Below are 12,244 nucleotides of genomic sequence, written 5' to 3' on the forward strand. Positions count from 1 at the left end.
GCGGCCAATGGGGAAGGAGGAGGCGGTGGGAGCAGCCAATGGGGTGGCTGCGCTGGGAGATTTATCGGTGGTGGGGGGGGGGGGGGACGGCGTTGTTATTGTTGGCGGCGGGCGCTGAGCGGGGGGGGGGGGGGGGAAGGGGGCGTCGTCTCCTGGGCGGGGTCCTTGGGCGGGAGCGACCGTTGCGCCCTCGCGGCCGGTTCCCTCACGGCCGCCCTCGCCGCCGCCCGCCGCGGGGCCTTGCTCGGTCGTGCCTGGGCGATGGCCTCGGGCGCCTGCGTCCCGCTGCCTGCGTGTCCCCCCTCTCTGTCCAGCGGGACTCTGGTTTGGCTGCGCCGCCCGGGCGGCCGGGGCCGGGAGGCTGCCGCCCTCCCCGGGAGGGTCTGAGAGGAGCTGCGCTCTCTTCCTAGCACGGAAAACGCCCTCGCCGTACAGCCTGAGTCCGCTACCAAAGCAGCAGGTTGCTTCCCAATTTGAGATTTACTCTCCTGTTTCCGCTGACCACTTCCTACTTTCCAACACGAACTTTGAAAGTATGTTAAGCTGACAAGACGTCTTGACCCTCTGCTTAACTACTGAGGGATACTGAGTTGCTAGCTTGTTTGGTTTCCTATATAAAATATGCAATAAGTTACAAATATTTTAGCACTGCAGCTCTTTTTTTTTTTTTCCATGGATATGCCCTAAAATGGGAAGGCTTACTGGCAGAGCCGCGTGCATGCAAAGATAAGCTGGCACAGAGCAGTTACTGTCACTGCGTCAGTTTAACCTGTAGTAAACAAATGGTAAGAGGTTTATGGTGAATAACATAATTGGGGGTACCGTGGGGCGAAATTCATGGCTTCCTCTTTGTTTTCTGAGAAAGTATATGCGCATACACAAGCATACTTTTTTCCAAAGTCTGTATTTGACTCTACTGGGAAAGAGCTTTGATCTCCAGCCCTAGGAGTTTATATAAACAAGTTAAGGATTCTAGACCAAATTTAGTTCTAGTACGCTTAAAACCCTTGCTTTACCCTTACCCGGAATATGAGTGGAGAAGAAAAAGTACTTTTGAACAGCCATTAAAAAGGAACTATAAATGTCAGCTGTTTGCCTGAGATGAGTTAGTACAGTGTACATAAAGGTCCAAGGTGTAAAGACATTAATTGCTCAGCTACAGAAATAGAAATCTGTGCTGACGTTTACTGAATGTGCATGCGATGAACATTCTGATCGTTGCAGTGACTTTCATTCAATTCATTTAAACAATGTCCGTTCTTAATTTCCATTCTTTCCTGTGATTACGTATCCCTGCCTATGGTTTACGCTTTTATTCTGTACAATTTATTATGTTTTGTGTTATTATGCAAGCTTTTAGTTCATAATTTTAAAAACTCTTTTTTAACTATCTGTCCTAGAAATTCGACTGCAGATCAAGAAATCAAATCACCTCCTCTAGTTTGTGTCCCTTTACCACTAATAAAGTCCTACAGTTAACATTTAGTTTACAATGCTTTCTTTATTTATGTGCTATCTTTTCTGCACATGTATCTGTCAAGTCCTTATGCCATTTTCCAGATACTTGAATTCGCTTTTGTAGGTAAGGGTGTGTATCATGTTGAATTTAAGGTATTTGAAGACTAGCTGCCAAAAGAACTGGTCATGCTGCATGCACGCTTCTTCCTGTGTGCTGGCATAATCACTCATAGGGCTGGATGGTCAGATGGATCCTGGGTATGAGAGAATGCAGACCAAGTCCCGGTTGACCACATGTCTCACAAGTACTAATATTAGTACTGAGAGGGTAGTAGGATACTGTTTCTTTCAGCTCTACCTTTAGCTTTAGAGTAATAATTTTTGAACGGTAGTTTATAAGACTGTAGTAAATAAGCAGCTTTAATATGGAATGTTAGCAGGTTTGGGGGCTTTACGTCTGTGGGGAAATGGCTTGCTATTGCTTCCCCTGTGATTCTGTATGTGGATACTTGTATTTTCAAATAAAGGCTTACCTGTGTGTTCGGATATAGACAGTCATGAACTCTCTTCCCTTAGAGCCAGTTTCACTCTGAAGCAACATAGTTGTGTTACGGTATGACTCTGTTCAAATGATTTTGACCCTGAAACTGGCTCTAACCTATGAGTGTAATACATGGGTGGGGTAGGGTGAGATTGTTGCTAGCTGGCTGTATAGCTATGCAATCTGGAAAAAATTTTGCTGGTGGAAGAGATTTTAGCTCACTCATCTGCTCTTACCTGCTCATCACCTCTTGCAGACTGCCTAGCCCCTTTCAATCCAAAATGATGCTCATGCAGGAAACACTTCCTCCAGTAGGTCCAACGGGCATTAACTTTTGTCAGAAGGGCTGTGGCAAATGGCAGGATAGTAACTTTGCATGCAGCTGAACTTTCCATCAGAGCAAGATCCAGAAAAGTACATCTGTTCATAGATGTGTCCTTCTATTGTTTAGTATTGTTTAGTCTTCTTGGGAAGTAGCTTAAAACAGACTGCACAAAAGTACCCTTGATGTGGAATAAACACCCAAACGGAGTTAGTGTAGAATAGTATTGGGCTTGTGGAAAATAGTCCCTAAATTAATATGCTTTGTCTTTTGGTAAACTGAGTAAATGTTGACCTAAATGTGTATTGAATACATGCATCAGAAGCAAATGAATTAAGTTTACTTTTCTCACATGGTAACAGCTTTCCAGAAGCAAGGCAAAAGGCTTACATTAAGTCTGAGTCAAAGAAAGTTACAATGTAATATTCACACTTACTTGGGTTTTAGTTTGTATATTTCTTCCTCTATACTTTGTTGTATTGCAGTGACTGCTAGTACTACTACTTGGAAGTATCAAGGCACATTTGTTTCTCACACACACTTCCAAATAGTTTTACAACAATTTTTTAAATGCCAGAATTTGTTTGCTTTTTGTTACTTTCTTCTTCTGCAGTTTATGCTTGTAACATTTCTATTCTGAAAGAGGAAGAAAATCTTCAAATCTACTTATAATTACATTTATTTAAATTTACTTATATATATATTCTAGAGAGTAAAACCTGGACTAATAGTCCAGACATTGTCTCACCTGTTTTTGTTCCAATAAATGATTGTCTGGTAGCTGCAAAAGGTATCATTTGCATGCAGATCCATTGGTATTGTCAGTTAAATTTCTTCTGTCTCTCTTTTTGCCAGAGTTTTAAAATACAAATTCAATTCTGCAAAGTCTAGTTTTTTTTTTTTTTTAGTTAATTTCAGTTGTATTTCTTTTACTTCCTCCTGCCTGAATTTAAAGTGAATGATTATCTTGTTGTTGGGTTTATGTGTTTTTTTGGCAGGGCAGGGCGGGGAGGGGGGGAAGAGCAAACTGTGAAGTAAATTGTTGCATGTCATTTTGAATCAGTTCAACCAATGGTTTCATAAATGTCTTATTTTTCCCCCAATAGTCTTTGATTTGTGGGCTCACCTATATTTTCTCTTAGAGGTATGTCTTCCTTTGTAGTGCATGGAGGTGTGCTGAAGCATTACACCTTTTACAGGGTGTAACTGGACATAGCTTTAAGCAGGGGCTGACAATATTTAAAAGAACAATCCCCAGCTGGCTCATTTCTGCCTTCTGCTGGTACTGGAGTTTTGAGGTTGTTCCCTGAGTTGGATTCCAGCTGAGAAATAACTTTCTGCTCTTTTTTTTTTTTTTTTAGTTAAATTTGTTCTGTAGTTTGTTTTTCTGCATGGCTGTAAACAATTGTGTATTGGCATTGTATTGGAGATAGCATGAAGACAAAGAAATGGCTAGGGCAGAAGAGGGAGGTGAATGGGATTTGCTTTTTGTTTGTGTTTTCTGGCAGCAGTCCTGGCTTAAGTACACATCAGCTATAGCCTCAGTTACCCTTGAGAATCCTCTAGAAATAATCCAGAGACCCCCTCAAGGCTGAAATTAGAATATCCTTTTTAAAATTCTTGTTTTCAGTGTACTCTTTCAATAAATATTTTAATTGTGTAATAGCTTGAAAGCTGAAGTGGCATAGCTGTGTAAACAGTGCTAAAACCAGGGCCAGTAGATAGGAAGGTCAGTCTGCAATTTCAGTTTTCATAAATGGGTTTGTAGTTTCTGCATGTAATGGTGATTCCTTTTTTTTGTTTATTTTAATTTAGAAGATTAGGTGAATTTTGGGTCTTAGTGCATTTTTTCCTCTTTTAAATTCCATAAAATAACTTCCATAAAATATTTAAAACCTTTGTGCATCTTTCCTCTTTTAAATTCCATAAAATATCTTGCATAAAATATTTAAAACCTTTGTGCATTTTTGATGTCTGGCAGTACTGCAAGGAGAACTGCTCATACTGCTCTAAACTTAAACAGTTGCCTTGTATAGTGAATGAGGGTTGACAGAAAACATTGTTGTGTATGACAACTCTATAATGTATATTCTTGAAACAACATTTGGCAACCTCCAATTGTTTTATGGTTTTCTCATCAATACGTTCCTAAAGAACAGATTTAAATGCAGATTAAACAGATTAATATTCTGTTGTTTCTGTTAATCATTTCATCAAACTCTACTTTGTAGAACATGCTGGTTGAACTCTTTCAGGAGCAAAATCTATGTGAAACTATTTGTGAGAAGAAGCAGCTGAGGTGCTTTAGGAATATTTCTCCCTTCACGTTTTTTAAAGATTGCAGCTAGTAAGCAATCTTGATATTGATTGCATTGAAAGAACTGTTTGCGAAATGTATAATCCAGGTATTGAGGAGTAGGGCTAAAATTTTGCTGTAGTTTCATGAATATTTAGACCTGGAAACAAATCTCTCTAACTTGATTTCAGATGATGCCTCCAAACCTGGAGTCATGGCTCAGTGTCTTATATTAGAGAGAATTTTAGTTGAATTCATTTTTCTGCTTTCCCAAGTACAGTTTCTCGATCAACAGCTACATGCAAAAATCCCTAGAAAACAGAAAAAAAGATCTGCTCTTGTACGAACATTCCCTTTGAGGGCTCTGCTTTCTGTTCTCAGCTAACGTGACACCTCCCTTTACTGGTAATACCTTGCAGAGGCACTAAAAACAGCTCAGTGAGTCGAATAAAAACAGACAAAACTGTGAGCAAACTTGATATAAAAAGGAAAATTATTTTGGATTTACAGATACAGGATAAAAATGTTAAGATGGCTATTACTCAACACTATTCAAATTGAATTTTGCATGTATGTTTGTATCACAGGTTTGATTGATTGTCTGAATATCTTGTAACAGGATTATAATTTAAATAGTGGACTGTATAACAATCAAGATACATACACTTAAGACAGAAACATGTAAAATTAACCATGTAAAATCCAAGGCAATAAAATAAAAAGTAAACCTTAAAGTGGCCAAAACCAATTTATCTTTCTTTTCCTGTGATCCAAACCTCTCTTTTTATACTTGCCTTATATTTAGTGTATACTGCTCTTTTAAAATGTGCAAATGTGGCTTTGCTTTGCACATCCTTTAATGCAGCAGTGCAACGGTTCTTTTTGTAAACAGAAAAGTCTCCTAAGCAAGATGATAACACATTATAGAGTTTTACAATGTGGAAGTATTCTTAAGCATTCGTATATTTTTTAACTCTGAAATATTTTTTCATCTTATATAAAAACTCTATACAGTAAAGGTTTTATCCCCTTTGGGATAGGGGCGTGGGAGAGGGAGAAGGGGTATTTCTCCATTTGTTAGTCTTAGATTACAAGTGAGGTAGAAATCTGCAAGCCAACGTGTTAACTAACCCTTCCTACCTTCCTAGACTAGATTATTTTATTTTATTTTTTTGTTGGGAGGGAAATAAATCCAACAAACTGGAAGCTATACATCAGTCTGTTACCACGGTTGTGTGCATAACATAAGACCCCTTACAGTTTTATAGATGCCATTGTCTTTAGAAACATAATATTTCAAAAAATCTGATGTTTTTCTTAGAATTTGATAACTAGGATTTAATGACTGGCACTATATTTTCCTCCGGGGTTGGGGGTATAGTCACTCAAATAACTGGGCAATTCTTACTTCCTGGAAACAAATGCAAGTGATTTCTGTGTGACATCTCTTCCACCATGTGCCTGGGGACAAAGCGTGCTTGCTTTCAGCAATGCTGAATTAATCTGTGCTCTTTGGTAGTGAGGCTATGGGTCTGGTTTTAGGGCTTTCAGTACTCGATCGTTACTTTGCACTGCAGATCTGTGACATTTCTGGTCTGATGTAAACTTACTCTGACTGCTCAGGTCTATTCAAAATATTCGATGGGTTAATTTTGTACTAGCAGTCCGAATTGAGAGTCATCTGTCCTCTCAAAGTCAGCCATGTTGTCCACTCCAATAATTTGACAAATGTAGTTGGGTGCTAATATAGGATCTAGATGAAGATGGGACTGTTTGGTGAATCAGTAGTGTACAGCTCATGTGCTGTTTACGGATCCAAAGATTTTAGTTATGCAAATCTAAAATACTAAAAACTTAGTTCCAAATATTTAAATTTGAGGATCAGTAATAAATCTGTTCACTTACAGAATTATGTCTGCAAAATCTCATCTACTGCGTATTTTTATTACTATAGTGTGCAAAATAAAATTGGTAGCAATGCAGACTCAAGTTATTTTTTTTCTGATAGGTTACAACTTTGTATACGACTTCTAGGTATTAATAAACCTTTTCTCAGTGCAGTTGGCAAATCGACCGGTTAAGCTAACTGACGATCTAATGAATTACCAGATGAGAAGGACAATTAAATGAATACATCTTTATTTAAAATACTTTAGAGTACTTCAGTATGAGCTTTAATTAGCAATGATAGTATTTAGAAAGTTGAAAAGATCAACAAAATGATCAGGTATCCAGTATGGGCTTTTTAGTCTGTAGTTGTGCTTCTTGGGGGAGAGGTGGAAGGAAGGCCCTATGATTGTGCTGTATCTTTCACAACTTTACATTTGATCCCATTAAAGCATCTCGTATATTAATTTCTGGTATGATTCTAGAAGCAGTGTAATGCTTTTCTATGTCAGGAATCATTAATTGTTGCCTTATCTTTTTCAGATTTACATGGCATCTGTCGGGGTTAAATGGGCCCCATAAAGAGCAACTTCTGAGTGATACATGGCTACAGTTTGGCCACAGGTTTCGCTCTTAAAATTTAAACTATATGGCAAGCTTTCTCAGATTTGCATTACTATTCTTTCAAGGGAGGTAAAAGCACCAACATATAGGTGCTTGCTATGAAGGAGTACTTAGAAATCACTCCACATGCTGCAATTTACCTCATTAAAGAGGAAACCAACATGTTGAATAGTGAGCATTGTTTATGCATATTGAATCCCTAGAAATACAAGCTTGCTCTGCCCCCGCTGATATGCAGAGTGAACAATAATGTACGTCATCTGGAATCTAACATATAATCTAAACATTAGAAATTTGTATTTTGAGGAGACAAAGTTTAGAGAGTAATAATTTTATTCTGGGAAGAAAATTTTACAGCCTATATAAGGCACGTTTCCCTCTGCTGTTTGCTGTTAACTTTAATTGCCTACACTGACCCTACAAAAAGCAAACCTGAATTTCTCCATAGCTTCTAGGAAGCCAGTTGTTGCAGCCTTCTTTCTTATCAGTCAAGGCATATGCAAATATAAACTTGCACTGGAATAAAGTTACTGATTTAATGTAATTGAGTCTCTGAACACTTAAGAAGTAGGACGCTTTTTAAAAATTTTTGCTTCTCCTTGCTGTTTAATGGTGGGTTGGGTTTACACTGTCTGCTTTTTCTGAACATAGTGGGCGTATTCCTACTGAACATGAGTTTCTTCTGCCTCTCACACTCTCAAGATATTAGGAAAAAAATCCACTTTTCTTACATCCATGGATCAGGCTTTAGGAATTAATAGTGCCCTTGTGGGCATCCTCAATTACCTGTGGTAGTGTTTTGGTTCCTGCTTTGTGACTAGATCCACAAAAGTCAAAGCTTCAGCTAAACCAGCAGCACCTATTTGGTTTCAGTTTCGGGACCTGCAGTAAGAGGACCTCAGATGCCAAGCAACTTTGGGGTGTTAGATTCACCTTTGGCCCTCTGTGAATTGCACCTGACCCAGAACGGTTAAAGGGGTTAAAGAAGTTGTAGGTCTTCTGTAAGCACTGACAACTCCAGAGCAGGCGATTAAATAGCTGTTACAGCTGTTCCTGTGCTCAAGCAGCTGAGAGTCATGTGTCCCTTGCTAGACAAGGGAGCTAGAATAGTGATGGGCTGGGAACAGCACGTTGAGTTTTTGTCAGGTTTTATCTCTGTTTGAAAAATGAGGGTTGCCTTAGAATTTGGAGCAGAACAATAGCTGTTCTAGAAACTGGTCCCAACCAAGGCTTCTCCTCTAGATGCAGTTAAACTGCAAAATCACTGTTATACATAGACCCTGTTCCAGGTACTTCCTCCCTAAAAGGAAATAAATGACTTGAACAGTTTTGCTCATCTGTGTACTTAGGTTAGATATTTGTTTGACAACGTGGTCTTCTAGTAGCAGAACTTGAGTCTGTGAACTTCTGGGGAGGCAGGCAGTGGCTGGATTTTATATTGAGATCTGAAACTTCCCAGGCAATAGCTAAAACTCTTGAAATAGTAGTAATTCTAAAGATGATTTTTTTTTTCTTTGCGCTTTTAATAGAGCCATGCATTATTTTAATTTCTCGAAGAAGTTGTAGGTTTCTCGAAATGCTTTATATTAGATCACTTCGGTAGTTCATCAACTTTGCTCTGTGGATATAAAAAGGAAACTAAGAAAGGCCATTTTTTTGGCAGATATCTACATTCCCAGTGTAATGGTAGTGTATATCTTTGTTTATTTTTGCAAAATCTCAATTGAGCTTCAGCTAGAAATCATCTCGTTGTTTGCTTGTAACCTATTCAAGTCCATTATCATCAAAATCTGTACACTGTGTCCCAAAATGTATTGAAAATGTCATTTTGTACATTTACAAAACTGATCACTGAAAAAAGATAGCTGTGTATTAAAACTTTGTATGTGAAAAGAAAGAAAAGTGTAACTTTTTAAATAGCCATTCCAACATGTCTTTCTGCGATATGAGATTTTTTTCAGTGAAATGGAACCATTCCTCAAAACAGTTACAGGATGGCATTATTTGAGGGAGAACGTTTGACAAGCGTAGGATGTTCTGGATACCCATGCTTTGCACTGTGAGACTAGAGATGAAGTTGTCTAATTTTTTCCCCGTCAACCACAGGGTAAAACTTAGCGCTTTAAGGGAGAGCTGCCTGATTTATATATTTTTTTTATAAAATGTTATTTTTGAGGCAGGGGCAAATATAAAATGTCAACTGAGATATGTTTTAAAGTACTGTCCTGCAGCAATCTGTGGAAGCTTTGCTATATTCTGATGAGAGAACACACCACTGTTAGGGATGGAAGCTGTGTGCTTCAGTGCACAGGGAGCTCGGATGCTACAGTGGTAGGTGCTGTGTTCCACGCAGGTGGAATGAACAGACTTAGCGCTTCATTACAATTGGTTTTGACCAATTAAAGCTCTGTGTGAAAGCTGAGAACCTCTTCTGTGTCTTGAAGGCAGCTTTACCAGAATAGACATGCTTATGCCAAATTTCTCTTGGAGGGAGTGGACAGAAAGAGTGGAAAAGACAGATGTCTTTTCCACAGACAGATGCCACTTTAAAGTGGCATTGTTGCAGTGGGGAGAAGCACATAGGAGCCTGCTCTGAACCTTTGATTTATCTTGTGAATCTTTTTGCAGATTAAAGATATTAAGAATTGTAATGTTTAAACTTAATTTGCATCCTATTAAAAGAGGGGAAAAATCCTTAAGGCTTTTACATTATCTTTTGCAGTTGAGATGATAGTTAATCTGCCAAATTTGAATCAGTGTGGTCCTGCCCACCCTTGCAGGAGGACTGGTTCTCATCTTCCCTTCGCTTAGCTGGTTCAAACCCAAACAAAACCAAATTGCTGTTTTGATACCTTCACTTTTTGTCTGATTTACTTCCCTGAGTGTGCTTTGCCTGGCATACAGGAGTGCCTGGAGCGTGTGACCAGGACAGTCAGACCACCGTAATCTTGCCAGGCTTCTTTTAACTGCTGCAGAGTTGCATCCTCAATGCAGGAATTTACTTGCATGTCAAGGTTATGGCAATATTTCTTCCTGAAACCACCAGAGGGAGGAGTAAGCTCTTAATAGGGCTCTCCCATTTTAGGGACTAGTTATCTTTATGGCAGTAGCTGTAAAAACGTACGTGTAAGTATACTTCAGTGAGGTGTGTCTAAGGTATATACAATCTGAAATAGAAAATGATCGGCGTAACTTTTGCTGTATCTGGTCTTGTGCTTTAAAAACTACTCTTCAAAAATCTTTCCTATGTGGAAGTTTTTATTTAGGAAATCTGCGACGAAATTGTACATCTATAGAATATATTATGAATGCACCACTGGTCTTTAAATCTGTTTGATTCTAAGCAGCTAACCTGTATCGACAGGAAAACAAGTAGGTTAATTCCGATGGTTTTAATGTTGAGAAAAAAACTCTTTGACAAGTTAGACTGAATTGGAGATCAGCAAAAACTTAACTTGATTTCAAACTGTCATTCTAATATTTTTAATTTGTCTTTAGTCAATAGGACTTGCTGTGACCACTTCCTGCTTTCCACATAGCTTTCTCTCTCAAATGGGCGGCCAGATGAGGAATAATTTGTTGCTGATAGTTCTGGTTCCTGTCTTTTTTTCCCCCCACTGATATCAATAAGATTTCATTGCCCAATGGCTTGAGTTTAAGTAGTTCGGTCGTAATCATCACATCTGTATGTTGCCTACATGGAAGAGTTAAAATACTGTTGGAAAGAAGAGGATATTTCAGTAGCTGACAGCTGAGAACCCGGTCATCAAACTACAGTGGGAGTTTTTATGACCTGAAAGAAGGTAGTTTGGATATTTGGATGGTAAGGAAGAAGAGGTTGTTATTAGAAGGGGACTGCCCTCAGAGCGAAGGCTATAATGGCACGGAATTTCTCCTTTAAGGAAAAGAAAGAGGGAATTAACTGAAAACTGGAAGATGTTTTAAATGCTATCAGAAAACTAAGTATTTAGAGTTCCCCCAAATATTTTCTTTCTTCTCTATCTTAAAGGATTTGTGTGTGTGTGCTACATGGGCTTGCCAGTATTGCCCCTTAACTCTTGTGATACTGGCAAAATGTTGCTTACAAAATCTGCCTGTGTCAGTGCTGGGAATAGCCGACAGTCTAAGACACGGCAATTTCAAGCTAGCTTGAATTGGCTGTTTAGAACTGCTTGTTTCGTGTTGTCTGGGTTTTGAATTCACTTGTCATTGCTTCAAATAAAGCTACTGAAGAAGAGATTCAGTAGTTTAGCTGCGAGGTGGGCCAGTCCACAGGAGTAAGGAGGGCTCCTGTTTTCTGATTTGGGATCTTATCGCTTAGATGGCTACAACCGTAACTTTTCTAACTGTTAGCATAAAAGGAGGCTGCATTACTTTGTGAGTAGACATACAAACTTGTCTGAACGTGAAACTTGTATCTGTATGAAATGGGGGATAAATCTGGGGACCTGTCTGACAGAGATATAATTTCATTTGTACAATTCTTGCTACACAGCTGGATTTTGTTATACGGCCACTTTTATGACAGTAGGAGAGAAAGGAAGAGGATGTAATATCAGTGCTGTGCCAGTTTTTGGTATTTCCTATTAAGTGCCTTTTTTCTTTACCTCTTCTTGCTTTCATAAAGGTGCAGACTGAATCTCCCAACTATTTCTTCAAGGTATCTACAAAACTTCTTGAAGTATGATATTGTATTCCTATTTTCTAAAAGATTCCTTTTTCGTACCATGGTGGTGTTTTCTCTTTTGTGTCAGAGCTAACCTGTGTTGTAACAATATCAGTTTCATTTAATCAATCAATAAAATATTATACCAAAATGCTTTATTCTTTTCTCAGTTGTCTTAAATAACTAACTTTCTCCTTGCAGTTCTTACTAGATTTGTTAATCCAGTACTCTGTTGTTTTTTTTTCCCCTGTTTCAGTCAAAAGACAAAATGATGAGAGGATCACGCCGAGGATGCGTTAGACTCAGGGTAAGTATTGTTTTCTTTGATGCTTCATGACGTACTGTGGATAATATGGCCTGGTGGAGAGAACTGCAAGGAGAATTCTGGGGTTTGGACTCCATTCCTGACTCTCTAAAATACTGGAATAGTGGAAGTATTTACAGAAGGAA

The 12,244-nt window shown here is 38.7% G+C and overlaps 1 protein-coding gene across 8 annotated transcripts in view; it reads left to right on the forward strand.

The window, feature by feature from the left end:
- Nucleotides 1–12,244, forward strand: part of OSBPL9 (oxysterol binding protein like 9) — a 69,808-nt gene that overhangs the window by 240 nt on the left and 57,324 nt on the right. For 3 of the 8 annotated variants that reach the window (XM_068953120.1, XM_068953124.1, XM_068953114.1), the window contains exon 2: nt 12,051–12,101. Coding sequence is in view for 6 of the 8 variants with exons in the window: in XM_068953124.1 (XP_068809225.1) it covers nt 12,051–12,101 (51 nt within the window). In the remaining 2 variants the exon portion in view is untranslated. Of the gene's footprint in view, nt 1–153; nt 461–11,487; nt 11,506–11,760; nt 11,789–12,050; nt 12,102–12,244 lie in introns of those variants that run through there. The other 5 variants (XM_068953121.1, XM_009683234.2, XM_009683235.2 and 2 more) reach the window with 5 other exon arrangements.

Source organism: Struthio camelus, chromosome 8 (assembly GCF_040807025.1).
Source record: "Struthio camelus isolate bStrCam1 chromosome 8, bStrCam1.hap1, whole genome shotgun sequence".
Taxonomy (NCBI): Eukaryota; Metazoa; Chordata; class Aves; order Struthioniformes; family Struthionidae; genus Struthio; species Struthio camelus.